Here is a 17,947-nt window from a genome sequence, read left to right as displayed (position 1 = left end):
TCCTCCCACCTCAAGCCGCACCTCCATCTCCTACCGACCAACCTCATCCCGCCCCCTTGACCTGTCCGTCCTCCCTGGACTGACCTATCCCCTTCCTAACTCCCTACCTACACTCACCTTTCCTGGCCCCATCCCCGCCTCTTCGACCTGTTTGTTTCCTCTCCACCTATCCTCTCCTCTATCCCTCTTCTATCCGCCTCCCACACTCTCCCTATTTATTTCAAAACCCCCTTCCCCTCCCCCTTTTCTGATGAAGGGTCTAGGCCCGAAACGTCAGCTTCTCTGCTCCTATGATGCTGCTTGGCCTGCTGTGTTCATCCAGCCCTGCACCTTGTTGTCTCGGATTCTCCAGCATCTGCAGTTCCTACTATCTCTTATTTGGAATACTACTGCTCCAGGTTCCTACTACATGTGACGAAACATGACTATGAGATAACACATTTTGCACATACTCAGTAGCTATATCCAGATTAAAGTGACAACTCCTTTTAATCTTTGCTTTCACGTCGCAGAGGCATACAGCATGGAAACAGACCCTTCAGTCCAACTCATCCATGCTGACCAGACGTTTCAATCTGACCTAGTCCCATTACCCAGCATTTAGCTCGTATCCCACCATACCCTTCCTACTCATATATCCACCCAGGTGCCTTTTAAATGTAATTATACCTGCCTTCGCCACTTCTTCTGGCAGCTCGTTCCATACATGCACCACCCTCTGCATGAAAAAGTTAACCCTCAGGCCCTTTTTAAATCTTTCCCCTCTCATCCTAAACCTACATCCTCTAGTTTTGGACTCCCTCACCTGAGGATAAAATGACCTTCACCCTTTTTGTGCACCTAACGATTTTATAAACCTCTAAAAGGCCATCCCTCTGTCACTGCTGCTCCAGGGAAAGAACCCTGAGCCTATTCAGCCTCTCCCGATAGCTCAAACCCTCTAGTCCCAGCAACATTCGTATAAATCTTTTCTGCACCCTCTCAAGTTTAACACCATCCTTTCTATAGAAGGGCAAACAGAATTGTATGCAGAATTCCAAAAATGGCCTCACCAATGCCCTTTACAGCTGCAACGTGACATCCCAACTGTTATACTGAATGTTATGACCAATGAAGGCAAGTGTGCCAAACACGTTCTTCACCACCCTGTCTACCTGCGACTCCACTTGCAAGGAACTATGTACCCTAGGTATCTTCGTTCGGCAACACTCACCAGGGTCCTACCATTAACTGTATAAGTCCTGCCCTGATTTTCTCACCAAAATTTAACACCTCACATTTATCTAAAATAAACTTCATATGCCATTCCTCACCTCATTGGCCCATCGGATCAAGGTCCCTTTGTACTTTGAGATAATCTTCTTCACTATCCGCTACATCACCTATATTGGTGTCATCTGCAAACTTACTAACAATACCTCCTATATTCAAATGCATATAATTTTATATAAATGACAAAAAGCAGAGGACCCAGTGCTGATCGTTGCAGCATACCTCTGGCCACAGGCCTCCAGTCTGTAAAACAGCCATCCACCATCACCCTCTGTCTCCTACCTTCAAGCCAATTTTGCATCCGATTCACTAGCTCCCCCTGGATCCCATGTGATCTAACTTTAGTAACCAGTCTATCACGCGAAACCTTGTCAAACGCTTTGCTGAAGTCCATATTGACGTCTACTGCTCTGCCTTCATCAATCTTCTTTGTCACCTCTTCAAAAAACTCAATCAAGTTAGTGAGACATGATTTCTCATTCACAAAGTCCTTTCACAATCCCCATTCTACCATTAACATTTAACTATGAATAATTAACACTTTTACCCCTCTCCCCCCACCCCATTATCTGACAAGGTATGTTTGAGAGACTAATCTCCAACTGCAGTTTCAGATTTCTGATAAGACATGCATGACATTTGTGTTCACCTGTTGTTCCCTTGGAGGAGTTAACATGTTTGTGGAGTGGAATGACAGCTCCTGGCATCCCACATGAAGTCTTGGAAGTAGCAGCAGTGTAGTCCAATCAGGAAAAACTGATTCACAGGAGAAATCTCCAGGACTCGAATAATCACAGTCTCTTGAAAAGGAAGACAGGAAAGTGAAATCCTCACCCTCCTTTCTTCCTGCCTTGCTCTTTGATTTAGCCATGAATGGGATTCTCTTTCTGTGCATAGTGTTATCACTTAAATACTTGCTATGAAATGGACCGCTGATACAAAGATATCTCAAACTCACTGAGAAAGTAGAGACTGTATATCTTGGACAACAGGATAAAAGGCCAAAGCAGGACCAATAGGAAACGCCTATTGAAACTCCTAGAAACTCCTGATGGTTCTCTGATTTGTAGAGCTACTTGAAAGGACATCTTCCTTCCACAGTGAACTTCTTTCATTAATAAAGGACTGAAGATTTTTGTTCATTTCTTTGGTGCTTATTATTGAGGCAAGTTCCTCACTCATTAAATGTAGCTCTGTTTTCTTCAGCTAGGTGGACACAATGAGCTTGGAGTTATGAACACTTCTGTAAGAAAGAGTCTATTTTCTGTGCTGCAGTATTGCTGTGATGTCACTTAGATAAGAAGACTGGTTGTCTGAATGCAAGTTTTTTTGCAAAGCTTTGATTTAACCATGAATGGGATTCTCTTTCTGTGCATAGTGTTATCACTTAAATACTTGCTATGAAATGGACCGCTGATACAAAGACATCTCAAACTCACTGAGAAAGTAGAGACTGTATATCTTGGACAACAGGATAAAAGGCCAAAGCAATCATGCAAGACACAATGGTTGCCTTTCACTGTTGCATTCCAGACTTTCAGTTGTATCACTGAGGTAGTTAGTTTGTGGTTGTTCTTTTTGTGTTTGGGCTGTGCAAGCTTATTCTTACCTTCAGTGCGATAAGGCTTTCCATGCTTCCTTGTGCTCAATAATTTGTTTGTTTAAGCTGTGGGTGAGAAAACTTGAGTGCTTCCATGACTTGCTGATGGCTTTCTTTAACAGCCTGTAGTTCTGTCTATGCTGATCAATATTTTCTGAATGTTGATTCACTTTGGACTTAAGGACTTCTTTCTTGACTTACTACTTATTAGCTATTTAAATTTTTCATGCTACTTGGTGGGCCTTTTCTGAGGATTCAAGTTTTTCTCTAAATGTATCTGGCTCATGTTTTCTATGCATAATTGCAATGAACTGGTGCCTATAATCGACTTCTGCCCATACAGTTTTAGTACCATCCACTTTGACTGAAGCTTCAGCAGTCTTGAATTTGTTTTGAGACATCTTCCTTGCATGATTGAAGAACTCCTTCCAACATCATTTATGTTGGTATCCCAGATTCTGTGGTCACCTTATTGGCCATAGGGCATTCTGAAGTTTCATTTGCTGTCACTACTGGTTGAACTGGCACAAGGTTACTTTCTTGCTTCCAGTGGAGCTATCTACTGTGGAAGGAGCTTGTTCCTTTAAATTTAACTGCAGTTGCTGTTGCTGTATCTTTGGGAAGGTCCTGTGTTTAAACAACTTAACATCTTTATTTAATTCAGTAAAGGTCTGATTCTCCTTGTAATAGACAACGCTTCCAGAAACAGTATCTACCAAATACAAAGGTGCAGAAAAGTGAGGAGTTTCAGATTTCAGTAACTGACATGTGCGCTAGTTTCCTTCTCTGTAACCATAATCTGAAAGAGAGAACCGCTGTCTAGATTGCTGTCTGCTGGTTGGACTCAGACTTCTTTGGAACTTTCTTTTCCTGCTTGCTTCCAGCTTCTGCTTTGAGAAAATTGGAGGGTCTGTCTTACTGCCTTGCAACGCCAGGAGTAAAGTGTCTACTAATCGAAGGATTTATAAAGCTACATATGCAGTTCTTATTAATAATATCTAGATTAAGAATTCCATATAAAGTCTCTATAATCACTCTGCATTCCAATCATTGTGGCAAAGTATAACATGCATCTGCCCTCTTTCTTTAAATATTGTGTATCACAAGTCCAAAATGACTGTTAGTCTGAGAATTCCTAGCATCAAACATGGCATCTGAAAGAATCAGTATGTCACTCCAGTATCTATTTTAAAAATTATATTCAATTTATAATTGTTTTCTCTCCCTTTTACTTGAATTTCTGCATGCTAAAATGTATTCTGCAGGCCTGTACATGCCATGGATGTTGAATCCTTTCTGTGGGCCTGCCATAACTCCCAGGAAGCATTCATCATGTCCCTCTATAGCTGGGACTCCCAAAGTTTGTGATTAATTTTCTGCTCTCCTTCTACACCATTATCTTGGTCTTTCTCTAAAATCTGAAAATTAGCTTCCCATGGGTAGAGTTCTTCATAACTTGGAATATACCATGTTTCTGGGATTGTATGAGGAAAGATTGATTAGTTAGGATTGTATTCATAGAACACAGAACATAGAACAGTACAGCACAGTACAGGCCCTTCGGCCCATGATGTTGTGCTGAACTTTTACCCTAAACCTAAGGTCTATCTAACCTCCACCGCTACCTTATAATATCATCCATATGCCTATCTAATAGCCGCTTAAATGCCCCTAATGAGGCCGACTCCACTACCCTCTCCGGGAATGCATTCCACGCCCCTACCACTCTCTGAGTAAAGAACCTACCTCTGACGTCTCCCGGATATCTGCCTCCTTTCACTTTATAACTATGTCCCCTCATAAAAGCTACCTCCACCCTAGAAAAAAGTCTCTGGCTGTCTACTCTATATATACCTCTGATCATTTTGTATACCTCTATCAAGTCACCTCTCATCCTTCGTCATTCTAAAGAGAAAAGCCCTAGCTCTCTCAACCTTTCCTCATAAGACCTTCCCTCCATTCCAGGCAACATCCTGGTAAATCTCCTCTGCACCTTTTCTAATGCTTCCACATCTTTCCTGTAATGAGGTGACCAGAACTGGACACAATACTCCAGATGTGGCCAAACCAGGCTTTTGTATAGCTGGAGCGTAACTTCACGGCTCTTGAACTCAATCCCTCTATTAATGAAAGCTAACACACCCTACGCCTTCTTAACAACTCTATCCACCTGGGTGGCAGCTCTCAGGGAACTGTGAACATGAACCCCAAGATCCCTCTGCTCCTTCACACTGCCAAGAATCTTTCCGTTAACCATGTATTCTGCTTTCAAGTTTGTCCTTCCAAAATGAATCACCTCACACTTTTCAGGGTTTAACTCCATCTGCCACTTCTTAGCCCAGCTCTGCATTCTATGAATGTCCCTTTGTAACCTAGAACAGCCCTCAGCACTGTCCACAACATTACCCACATTTGTATCATACGCGAACTTGCTAATCCACCCTTCCACTCCTTCATCCAAATCATTTACAAAAGTCACAAATAGGAGAGGACCCAGAACAGATCCTTGTGGTACACCACTCGTAACTGAACACCATGTTGAATATTTTCCATCCACTACCACCCTTTGTCTTCTAAGGGTCAGCCAATTCTGAATCCATTCTGCCACATTTCCCCCTATCCCATGTCTCCTTACCTTCTGCATGAGCCTACCATGGGGAACCTTATCAAACGCCTTACTTAAATCCATGTATACCACATCCACTGCTCCACCTTCATCCACGTGTTTGGTCACCTCTTCAAAGAATTTAATAAGGTTTGTGAGGCATGATCTACCCCTCACAAATCCATGCTGACTATCACGATTCAAACTGTGCCTTTCCAAGTGATCATAAATCCTGTCTCTCAGAGCCCTTTCCAATAATTTGCCCACCACTGACGTAAGACTAACTGGCCTGTAATTTCTGGGGTTATCCCTGTTCCCTTTTTTGAACAAGGGAACGACGTTTGCCTCTTTCCAATCTTCCGGCACTATACCCGTGGATAGTGAGGACGAAAAGATCATCTCCAAAGGCCCTGCGATCATGTCCCTCGCTTCCCATAGAATCCTTGGATAAGTCCCATCAGGCCCGGGGGACTTACCTATCTTCAACTTCCTCAGAATTCCTAGCACATTTTCTTTACTAACATCAACCTCCTCTAGCCTACCTGCCTGTTTCACAACGTCCTCCTGTACAACTAGGTCCCTCTCAGTTGTGAATACTGAAGAAAAGTATTCATTAAGGACCTCTCTATCTCTTTAGGCTCTGTGCACAAATTCCCTTTACAATCCTTGATCGGCCCTACCCTTTCTCTGGTCATTCTCTTGTTCTGCACATACGTGTAAAAAGCCTTGGAGTTTTCCTTGATCCTATCTGCCAAGGTTTTCTCATGCCCCCTTATAGCTCTCCTAAGGCCTTTCTTCAGCTCCTTCTTGGCTAACTTGTATCCCTCTAGAGCCTTTTCCATTCCTCTTTTCCTAAACCTTACATAACCTCCTTCTTCCTCTTAACCAGTCGTTCGACGTCTCTCGAGAACCATGGCTCCCTCACTCGACCACATCTTCTCTGCCTGCTAGGGACAAACATATCGAGCACATGAAGTATGCATTCCTTAAACCATCTCCACATTTCTGTGGTGCTCTTCCCTGACAGCATCTGTTCCCAATTTATGTTACCCAGTTCTTGCCTAACCGAATTGTAATTACCCTTCCCCCAGTTATAAACTTTACCCTGCCATATGTACCTATCCTTATCCATGACTATCGTGAAAGAAACAGAGTTATGATCGCTACCGCCAAAATGCTCTCCTACCAACAGATCTAACACTTGGCCCTGTTCGTTGCCAAGCACCAAATCCAAAGTGGCCTCTCCTCGTGTTGGTCTATCTATATACTGTGTCAGGAATCCTTCCTGAGTGCACTGGACAAAATCTGCTCCATCTAAACTATTACAACTAAAATGTTTCCAATCAATATTTGGAAAGTTGAAGTCACCCATGACTACAACCCTGTGACTTCTGCACCTTTTCAGTATCTGCCTCCCAATCCGCTCCTCTACTTCTCTGCAACTATTAGGGGGTCTGTAAAAAAACCCCCAACAAAGTGACTGCTCCTTTCTTGTTCCTGACCTCAACCCAAACTGACTGTGTAGACATATCATTCTTGAACGGCCTTTCAGCAGCTGCTATACTCGCCCTGACTAGCAATGCCATTCCCCCACCTCTTTTTCCACTCTTCCTATTTCTTTTAAAGCATCTAAATCCCGGAACTTCCAACAACCATCATCCAACAATCATCCAACAACCGTATCACGTATTTGCCGGAGTTTAGAAGAATGAGGAGGAGTACAAGAAATCTATAAAATTCCAACAGGACTAGGCAGGTTATTAGATGCAGGAAGGATGTTCCTGATCATGGGAGAGCCCAGAACCAGGGGTCATTGTTTAAGGATAAGGGGGTAAACCTTTTAGGACTGAGATGAAGAGAAATTTCTTCATCCAGAGAGTGGTGAGTCTGTGGAATTCACTACCACAGAAAGTGGTTGATGCCAAAACATTGTGTGTTCAGGAAGTAGACGGATATAGCTCTTGTGACGAAAAGGGATCAAGGGATATGGAGGAGAAAAGCAGGATTAGGGCATTGAGCTTGGTGATCAGCCATGATCATATTGAATGGCTGAGCAGGCTCCAGGGGTCAAATGGCCCACTCCTGCCCCAGTCTTCTGTGTTCCTTTTCATGCTTATGCCAATGCATTTTCTTAGTGCTTGTTCCTTCCACAGCACTATAAGTACTTTTGCTTCTATAAGGGATAGTATAGAAAACTGATTTCCTCCATGGATCTCCTCTCATCCATTTGAGCATCGGCCCGGACTTTCCTGTTCTTCACTTCACTATTTGTATAAGCTGGAAGGTCCATGGCTTTTCCAAAGTCCATGTGTCAGCCTCTACCACCGCTGAGCTTAAGTACATTTTGTATATTTGACTCACATCTGGTTTTGCAACACAGAACTGACCTCATGTTTCGTCATCTCTGGTCTTCAGTTCAGGTTTTACTACCTGACTTTGGTTTCCAGGGTCTTGTCACTGTTCCCACCATATAGCAAGGTGAGATCTACAATCCTGTGAATGCACAACAACAACTTTTATTGAACATAACCAAACAGTTTGATTTTAATGTTGCCCTGCTTAACATAATTTTGTTTTAGCATTGTTTATTTTTGTGGCCTATTTTTCGTTAAGCATCACTGCTTTCGTATTATTGCTGTTTGTGTGCATTGTCACCATCTGATGCCTTGGTAAATCAGCATCCAGTTCCATACCACCTGTATCCCAAACATGCTAACGCTTTCTGTCTGGCCCTGAGCAAGGATCTTGGCTCTCTCTTGGCCTTCCCTGCCAGCTTTGTCTGTCAGCTTGTTCTACCCCAGCCTTAGTTATTAGCCAGATTTCTTCCCAGCCTCATCTGTCCCCAGTCTTTTCCACTGGTGTGCTTCATGCACACCACAGCTTGCTCCAGTATTACTTTGTGTCTTTATTTCATCTGAGCCTTCTTCTCTTCCTATGGCTTTGTTTTTTCCTGCCAGGCATCATCTTGTCCTCTGGACCTCACTCTCCTTCTAGGTCTTATGCCATCCACCCCAGGGCCTCATTTTCCCACTGTTGCTGTGCCTCCCACATCATGTTCTCACCTTTACGTTCCCACGCCTAGTTTTCTTTTTTCTGCTGACTCCATTCCTGGGTCCTCACTTCCATCCTGAGCTTGAATGGAGGTCCTGGGCTCCACCTAGTGACAAAAGCCAGTCAGTGCAAGTAATCCTGCTTGTCCAGCTGCAGATGCCAACATCTGCCACTCGACGGGACTTGGTCAATCTAACTAACTTCAGAGTACTACATTTTTCTGAGCAGTGTTAAATTTATTTTGCTTTGATAGTTATTTCATTTACCAAAACTAAATTTTTCCTTTTAAAATACAAGTTATATTGTATTTCAACTTCAATTTCAACCAGGGTGCAGGTGTTTTTTTTTCCAAACTAGGGAAAGCTGTAGGGAACCTAGCAACAGTTTTAACATTGATTCCTATGGGAATTAAGACTTCACTTAAAGTTTTTTTTTCTTCAAAGTCACAATTTTTAAGTACACAAACCTAATTTGAAGTGAGGACAGTTGTATAAAAGGACGAGAGAGGCCACCTTATTTACAGCTCAATAGCTCTAGATTTCAGTTCCATGTGATCACATGTCACTATGAGCTAGCATCTTGCACTCATGCTAAGTAGCTATACCCAGAATAAAGGCTCAATTTCCTTTACTTCAGAAGTTCCATCTAATGTGATGACTTTTTCATTGGGTTACAGTGATACTCATTTTTTCCTCGGATGGTTTTATTTGTTTGTGAGTGGTGTCTCATGCAACAGAGATATGTAAGGCCTGCAGAGGACTGGAATGCGTGATGCATATGCAGCTGCCAACAAGTGACAATGGTGGAAGTGACAGAAACAGCAAAAGATTGGTGTCATTGGTTGTCCCTAATTCTGAAGACAAGGTCTACTTTGGGATCAGGAATTTCTGTCACGGTCTTCATGTGACTGAAGAGCCCATTCTCGATTCACAAATCTTTGGATAAACAGGCTACCCCATGAGATAGTGGGATCCAAAGTATGGGTTTTCCTTCCTTTTCTTGTTGTCTCTGCTGTTCCTCTGCCTTTGAGTTTCAACTTAAAGCATAATGCAGCTTGATGGACAAGATATTGTGATTTTGAATAATTGGTAGCAAACACTTCCCAGTCATTAAAATTAATGCTGCCATATTTCAAGAAGAGCTTCAGAGTGCCTTCATAGCATTTCTATGACCTCTCGTGGAAGGCTAGCACTTCTAACACTGAGAAAACAGGACCTGATGAGCAAGATGGTTCCTGGTCACCCAGAGATAACAAGTTGTAGAGCTGAATGAACACAGCAGGCCAAGCAGCATCAGAGGAGCAGGAAAGCTGACATTTCGGGTCTAGACCCTTCTTCAGTCTGGTCATCCAGACATGTCTGGACCTTTGTAGCCGATTTTGCAAAAATTTTGCCTGAAAATTTGTGGAGCTGGCGTTAAGAAGAACAAGAGCATTTGTTGAATGGTCTTCCCAGTGAATCCGGGGGATGAAGCAGAGGCATTTCTGTTGGAATTTCTGTGGCATTCTTACAAACAAACCAGGTCTCACTGCATTATAGATATGTGATGACAATGATTGCAACATATATTAGGACTTTGGTTGATTTACAGAGGTCTTTGGTTGCCAGATGAATGCTTGCTACAGTTTAGTCTAATTGACATGGATTTAATTAGTCTCTGGGAGATTTAAATTATACCTGGGGTTGTACTATCCCCAGAATAACAGCATACTGGATCAGCGATCTTGCCTATAGAACATGGAACCTAAAGTGCTTTAATACTATATTCAACTGTTCTGGCATTTTACATTATTCTGACTACTTATATGATCAATGACAACTATATGTACCCATCCTTCACTACAGGTTTCCCAGAATTAAATTTGGTAGGATGAAATATTTAATTATATTACTGACTTTCACTATTCAGGTGAATAAATTTTTACATCAATTTTTAATGGAACTAGCAAGGCTGAATAAAAACACCGTAAAGTCTTACATTCTTTTCATGCTTTTCACAATCATCAAATATCTCAAAGTATTTAACAGGAAATTTAAATTGTAGCTGCTGTCATAATATAAGAAATATGACAGCCAATTGGCACACAGCAAATTCCTACAAAAACCAGTGCAATAATTAAGAGATTATCTGTTTGTCTGATGTTGCTTTAGGAACAAATATTGACCAGAACCCTGGGGATAACTCTCTTACCCTTTGAAATCCTTTACATTTAGCAGCACCGTTGTCGACAGGGCCCTCAACTAGGTCTGAAACATCTTGTGCACGTCCGCCCTCACACCCTCTCTTTCCTCCCGCAACAGCAATAAGGTTCCTCTTGTCCTTACCTATCATCCCACCAGCATCCACAACCAGAAGATCATCAGACGCCATTTCTACCACGTTCAGCAAGACGCTGCCACCAGACAAATATTCCCCTCCCCTCCCTTGTCTGTCTTCTGCAGGGACCGTTCCCTCTGGAATACCCTAGTCCACTCGTCTTTCACTCCACACAGTCTACAACCCCCTGAAGCCCCACTGCACCTTCCCCTGCAACTGCCGACGGTGTAACACTTGCCCATTTACCTCCTCCCTCCTCAGTATCCAAGGGTCCAAACATATCTTCCAGGTGAAACAACACTTTACCTGCACTTCCCTCAATCTAGTCTACTGTATTCGCTGCTCATACTGTGGTCTCTTCTGCATTGAGGAAACGAAGCATGGCTAGGTAACCACTTTGCAGAACATCTGTGTTTTACCCACAGAAAAGACCCTGAGCTTCCAGTTGCCTGCCACTTTAACACACCATCCTGTTCCCTGGCCAACATCTCTGTCTCGGGCTTGCTGCAGTACTCCAGCAAAGCTGAGTGCAAGCTGGAAGAACACCTCACATTCCGCTTGGGGACCCTGCAGCCCTGCGACTCAATATTGAGTCCAATAATATTAGGGTCTAAACTCTCCCAAGACCTAGTCCCCTACCCACACACCAAGCCTTGTTATCGCATAGTCTGCCTTTCAACACTACCTATTGTTAGTCACTAACAGTCTCCATTAACTATTATGCACTCTCCTAGCCAGATTGTTATCAACTCATTTGTCTATTCAATTGCTCTTCTCTCTCTTTGGGCTCTATCCCCAGCTATTATTTACTCCTTATCCCCTCCCCCACCCTATCTTGTGTGTATAAACTAACATTTTCCTAGCTACCATCAGTTCTGAGGAAGGGTCACCACACCCCAAAAGTTAACCCTGATTTTTCTTCACAGATGCTGCCAGACCAGCTGAGCTTTTCCAGCAACTTCTGTTTTTGTTCCTAATTTACAGCATCTGCAGTTTCTGTTTTTACCTCAAGGTTTGAATCCTGGCATTGTCCTCCACGGTTGAGGACATCATAGATACCAAATTTAGCAAGCTGATCACAGCTCAAGTAAGGGCTGCACAGGCAGAAAAGTGTTAAATGACCACCAGTAGTGTTCATGCTCGAGATGAGACAGTGCAAGACCTAAGCCAGTCAAGTGGTTAAAGTTTGAACGGGTAAAAATTTTGGGGATAGTGACCATAACTCTCTGTAACTTCCAAAGTCAGCCTGGAAAGGGATAAGAGTATTGCAGAAATTAAGTGTCTAAATTGGGGGAAGACTGATTTTAATATCATTAGACAAGATCTGGCAGCTATATATATTAGCTGAAGCTACTTAGCTTACTCCCAGCTAAGTCTACATTTGGAAAGTGGGAGTCTTTTAAAAGTAGTGTGTTGAGAATTCAGGGCCAGAATGTTCCTCTAAAAGTGAAGGGCAAGGGCAGCAAGTCCAGAGAACCTTGGATATCAAGGGATATTGAGAGTTTTGCAAAGCAAAAGAAGGAAACACGTCAGGTAACAGTTTGCACTGGGGAAGGTTCTTCTTAAGGGGAGGCGATGGCCCAGTGGTATTATTGCTGGACTGTTAATCCAGAGAGCCCAGATAACGTTCTGGGGACCTGGGTTCGAATCCCACAACGGCAGATGGAGGAATTTGAATTCCATAAATATCTGGAATTAAGAATCTAATGATGACCGTGAATCCATTGTCAGTTGTTGGAAAAACTCATCTGGTTCACTAATGTCCTTTAGGGAAGGAAACTGCCATCCTTACCTGGTCTGGCCTACATGTGACTCCAGACCAGGTAAGGATGACAGTTTCCTTCCCTAAAGGACGTTAGTGAACCAGATGGTTTTTTCCAACCCTCAACTGCCCTCTGGGCAATTAGAGATAGGCAATAAATGCTGCCTAGCCAGCGATGCATTCATCCCATTAATGAATGAAAAAAAGATAATTAGTACTTCGCTGAACAGAGGTGAAGTGCAAGATGACCGGAGGATAGCTGAACTTGTTCCTTTATTCAAGAAGAGCAACAGGGATGGACCAAGTAATTACAGATCAGATTGTTTGATGTTAGTGGTAGTGAAATTATTGGAAAAAATTCAGTAAGACAGAATTAATTGGAAAGGCAGGGCTTGGTCAGGGATAGTCAACTTGGATTTGTTAGAGGGAGATCCAGTCTGATAAATTGAGTGTTTTGAAATGGTGACTAAATATATTGGTCAGGGTAGTGCAGTTGAAATGGTTTACGTGGATTTCAGGAACGCTTTTAACAAAGTCCCACTTGGAAGATAGATTCAGAAGGAATGAGCCCATGGGATCAAGGCAAGTTGGAAAACTGGATCAAAAATTGGCTTACAAATAGGAGGCAAAGAGTCATGATGAAGGGTTGTTTTTGTGATTGGAGGCCTGTGACCAGCGGTGTAGCACATTGATCAGTCCTGGAACCCTTGCTGTTTGTAATTATATTAACAACTTAAATGTGAATGTGGAAGGTATAATTAGCAAGTTTGCAGATGACACGAAAATTGGTGGTGGTGTTGCTATTGAGGAGGATGGTCTTATGCTACAGTTTGATATTAATTAGCTGGCAAATTGGGCAGGGCATTAGCAGAGGGAATTTAATCCCAATAAAAATGTGAGGTAATGCATTTTGAGAGATCTGATAAGCGAAGGACATAATCAATGAATGGTAAATTCCTAGGAAGTACTGAAGAACAAAAGGACTTTGGTGTACAAGTCCATAGATCGTTGGACGTGTCAGCACAGGCAGGTAAAGAAGGCTTGCCTTCATTAGCTGGGAAGTGGAGTGTAGGAGTAAGGAAGCCTTGTTATAACATCATAAAACAATAATTAGACAACAAGTGGAATATTGTGTGCAGTTCTGTCGTCACACTGTCAAAAGGATTTGATTGCACTGGAGAGAGTACAGAGGAGATTGATGTTGCCAGGGAGGAAAAGTCTCAATTATCAGGAAAGACTCGATAGGCTGAGTTTGTTTTCTTGGTGCTGAGGGGTAATCTGATTTAGGTATACAGAGTTATTACAGGTGTAGATAGAGTAGATTTGGAGAATCTCTCCTCCGTGGCTGATGTGTCTGAGACCGGAGGGCATAAGTTTAAGGTGAGGAGCAAGTGATGTACAGGAGATAAAGGAAAGAATGTTTTTATCCCGAGAGTAGTAGATATATGAAACATTCTGCCTGAGAGGGTGGTGGAGGCAGATTCTCGCACCATTTTAAAAGCATCTGGTGAGTATTTAAAATACCAGGGCATACTAGACTAAGGGCCAAGAGCAGGTAAATGGGATTAGTGTAGTTTGGTGTTTGTTGCTCAACATAGACATGGTGGGCTGAAGAGCCTGTTTCTATGTTGTATGACTCTGTGACCAGCTTTTCCCAGTGCCTCCTTGCCCCACTCGGATGTAGGGCATCTTTGCTTCTTTATTCATTTCCATGATGGCCTCCAAGCGGCACCTGAAAATCTTGAAGTCCACTCTAATTTATGTTGTGATATTTTTCCTCAGCACAAATATAGCTCCTATAAGGGTGTCAGCACTGACAAATGTACATTCCTTTTCAGAGGCATAGGCTAGCTTTGACTTTTGCTCGTCACTCATATTGACCCCTCTGTTTATTCTGATGAGCAATATGTTTGCCCTTGTTGTCAATTTGAAACCATTTCAAACAATAGGCAGCATAAAGTTTGTGTGCTGTGTGGCATCTCCTCCTTATAATCCATATCCAGGTTTCTGGACTCTCAAATTTAACTCTAGCTTATGAGTAATAACAGATAAATTTAATTGCTAATAATCTTGCTCATCATTTCCTTCAAATTTTTCTGCTGCGTTTACTGGTGTTATGTTAATCAACAGATCCCATAATTTTATATTACATAACTCTTCTTTGATTCCATTCATCTAGGAAAACACAAGTTTCTGTGCGCTAGCAGAAACGATTGCACTATTGATAAAGTACGGAGAAAAAACTGTCCATCATGTCGTTTGAGAAAATGCTTTGCAGCTGGAATGACGCTTGGAGGTGAGTAACATTTCCACTCTTTTGAATGACAAGGTTTAGTGGACAGATAACTATGATAAAAGGATGCATATTCAATTAAATTTTCCCATAATTTATTAATAAAGGAATGCATCTGTACATGGCTGGTACTTGTTGCTAAGTTGAGTACTTAAATATTGGTAATTAGAGCAGATTGTCCCTGTTACTCATAATGGATCATTCGAGAAAAATAACGTCACATGTAAAAAAGCAAAGTCGTTGCAAAGCTTGATTTGTCAGTTGAATTAATTATGCACTCAGACCAGATCAGATGCTGGTTTTATGATGTATTAAAACTAAGTATTATGACGAAACACCCTAAAGTTAAAGACATTTTAATGGCAAATAAAACATTTTAACAGATTAAATATGGAGAAATGCAACTTACATTTTCATATTTAGATGAACCAAAGAAAATAAAATTAGTTATTTTTAGTTATACTTCTCATACCTGTCTTCTTGATTAGTATTCAAATGTGATTGGTTTCTTAATATTTCTGGTGGATGAACTAGAAAACTTTGCCCTTCAGCTTGGGAAGCTCAGAAAATGCAAAACCTTGTTAAATAGACTTGAGCTGCAGAAACACAGGTTCCTCTGGAAACATTGGGTATGTGATATTAATCATCAGATAGTTTACGGGAAATCTTATTCAGTGGAGTGTACAGGAAACAGTTTGCTCATTGAATGTTACATAGTTGATCATTACTTGTCAGACATCATGTGGGCTACAATGCAGGGTAATCATCGCAAGGAAATTTCAACTTCCTGGGGAATTCTCGCTGAATCAGCTGTGTTGGGCTTCCCATATTGGTCCCGATGCGCATCTCCAGTCTTCCCTGCAGAAATGACTTCTAGGCTAGTGTTGCACAGAGACCTCAATGGCCCATGACAATTGCAAACAAGAAGGAGAAAAATTCATTGTGATATTCCCTGCTTTTGCTCCGGTAGTAAAATAAGAAAAACCGAAGGTCAGCATGGATAGATAAATGCTGAGTCACAAGTTGTTATGGGAGAAGCACAAATAAGGTGAGGTGGAAATCAGACATGATAGGTAATTAATGAGGTGAGTTTGGAAAGATAGGACAGAAGGGAAGGCTAAACCTTGCAGCAACTATCCCTGCAAAAAATTTAATGCAACTCATTTATATAAATAATTTGGCTGTGAATAAAGGAGGTATGGTTAGTAAATTTGCAGATGACACCAAAATAGGTGGTGTTCTACACAGTGAAGAAGATTATCTCAAAGTACAGCAAGACCTTAATCAGATTGGTTAGTGGGCCAAGGAGTGGTAGATGGAGTTTAATTTAGATAAATGAGAGGTGTTGCATTTTGGCAAGGCAAACCAGGATAGGACTTATACAGTTAATGGTAAAGCCCTGAGGAGCGTTGCTGAATAAAGAGACCTAGGGGTACAAGTGCATAGTCCTTTGAAAGTGGAGTTGCAGGATTGTGGCAAAGGCATTTGACACGCTTGCCTTTATTGGTCAGTGCATTAAGTATAGGCGCTGGAATGTCATGTTGTGGACATTGGTGAGGATGCTTTAAAAATACTGCATTCAATTCTGGTTGTTAGACTTGAAAGGTTTCAGAAGAGATTTACGAGGATGTTGCCGGGATTGGAGAGTTTGAGTTATAGGGAGAGGCTGAATAGACTGGGGCATTTTACCTTGGAGCATCAGAAGCTGAGGGGTGGATAGGGTGAATAGCCAAGGTCTTTTTCCCAGGGTAGGGGAGTCCAAAACTATAGGACATAGTTTTATGGAGAGAGGGGAAAGATTTAAAAGGGACCTGAGGAGAAAATTTCTCAGACAGAGGGTGGTGCGTGTATGGAACAAGCTGCCATAGGAAATGGTGGAGGTGAGTTCAGTTGCAACATTTAAAAGGTATCTGGATGGGTACATGAATAGGAATGATTTAGAGGGATATTGGCCAAATACTGGCAAACGGGACTAGATCAAATTAGGATATCTGATCAGCGCTGACGAGTTGAAACGAAGGGTTTGTTTCCTTGCTATATAACTCTATGACTCAGTGACTCTATATCTCAGACTTAGCCAAAAAAATTCTAAGCTTCAAGCCATTCTTGACATTCTGAATCAGATTATTCTATTCTTGCCATACTTTGTTGCCATTGCCCATGCTGTTCAAGGGCAGGGAAAATTCTGCCCAATGTCCCTCTTTGTGAAAAATCTACACCTGAGTGCAGATTGATGGCAGGTCTCCTCCTCCTCCTTTTCCAGCTGGCAGTCAGAACTTTAACATAGTTTTGGTTTGAGCTTTGTCGAGTTCAATGTGACTTGCCTGCTTTTGTACTCAACACCTCTATTCAGGAAGTCCAAGATCGCATATACTTTACTAATTACCCTCTGAATTTGTTCTGCCATCTTCAGAGATCAAGAACGTGAATTTCCAGGTCCTGCTTTCTGTACAGACTCTCCAGAACTGTACCATTCAGTCTTCAGTACCTCTTTCTGTTTCTTCTGTCTAAATTCACCTCATTATATTTCTTTGTATTAAATTTCATTTATCCATTCTGCGAGCCTTAACCAAGTTCTGCAATAGTCAAATGGTATTATCTTCACAGATACCTCATTGGTACTGTCACATCTCATCCAGTTAGGTAGTTTACAACTTCTGGACTCGGCATATTTGATTAATGTTTTAGGAAGATCTGGGTTGCGGTTGGAGTTGTTGGTTGTTTCGCCGAGCTGACTGATTTTCATGCAAATGTTTCATCTCCCTTCTAGATGACGTCATCAGTGCTGTATAGCCTCCATTGAAGCTCTGCTATTCTGTCCCGCTCTGAATTTACATGGTTTGGCCTGTCATGGGGGGCAGTCTTGTATCTGGTTTTGCACCGTAGTGGTAAGTAGATGGGGTCTATTTCAACATGTTTGTTAATTGCATTGGTGGTTGAAAACCAGGCCTCCCGGAATTCTTAAGTTTGTCTTTGTCTTGCTTGTCCTAGTACTGTAATTTTGTCCCAGGCAAATTGATGTCCTTCTATGTCGGAGTGTATTGAAAC

General features: G+C 42.0%; 1 protein-coding gene across 6 annotated transcripts in view; it reads left to right on the top strand.

Moving 5' to 3' along the window:
* The window catches only part of LOC109915720 (androgen receptor-like), a 416,431-nt gene that overhangs the window by 100,947 nt on the left and 297,537 nt on the right, over positions 1–17,947 (top strand). For all 6 annotated transcript variants that reach the window (XM_048605453.1, XM_048605452.1, XM_048605451.1 and 3 more), the window contains one exon: positions 14,786–14,902. In XM_048605453.1, coding sequence (XP_048461410.1) covers positions 14,786–14,902 — 117 coding nt within the window. The remainder of the gene's footprint in view (positions 1–14,785; positions 14,903–17,947) is intronic.

This window comes from Rhincodon typus, chromosome 14, assembly GCF_021869965.1.
Source record: "Rhincodon typus isolate 14 chromosome 14, sRhiTyp1.1, whole genome shotgun sequence".
NCBI lineage: Eukaryota > Metazoa > Chordata > Chondrichthyes > Orectolobiformes > Rhincodontidae > Rhincodon > Rhincodon typus.
The sequence above is the reverse complement of the archived record's forward strand: the minus strand, read 5'-3'. Positions and strand labels throughout refer to the sequence as shown.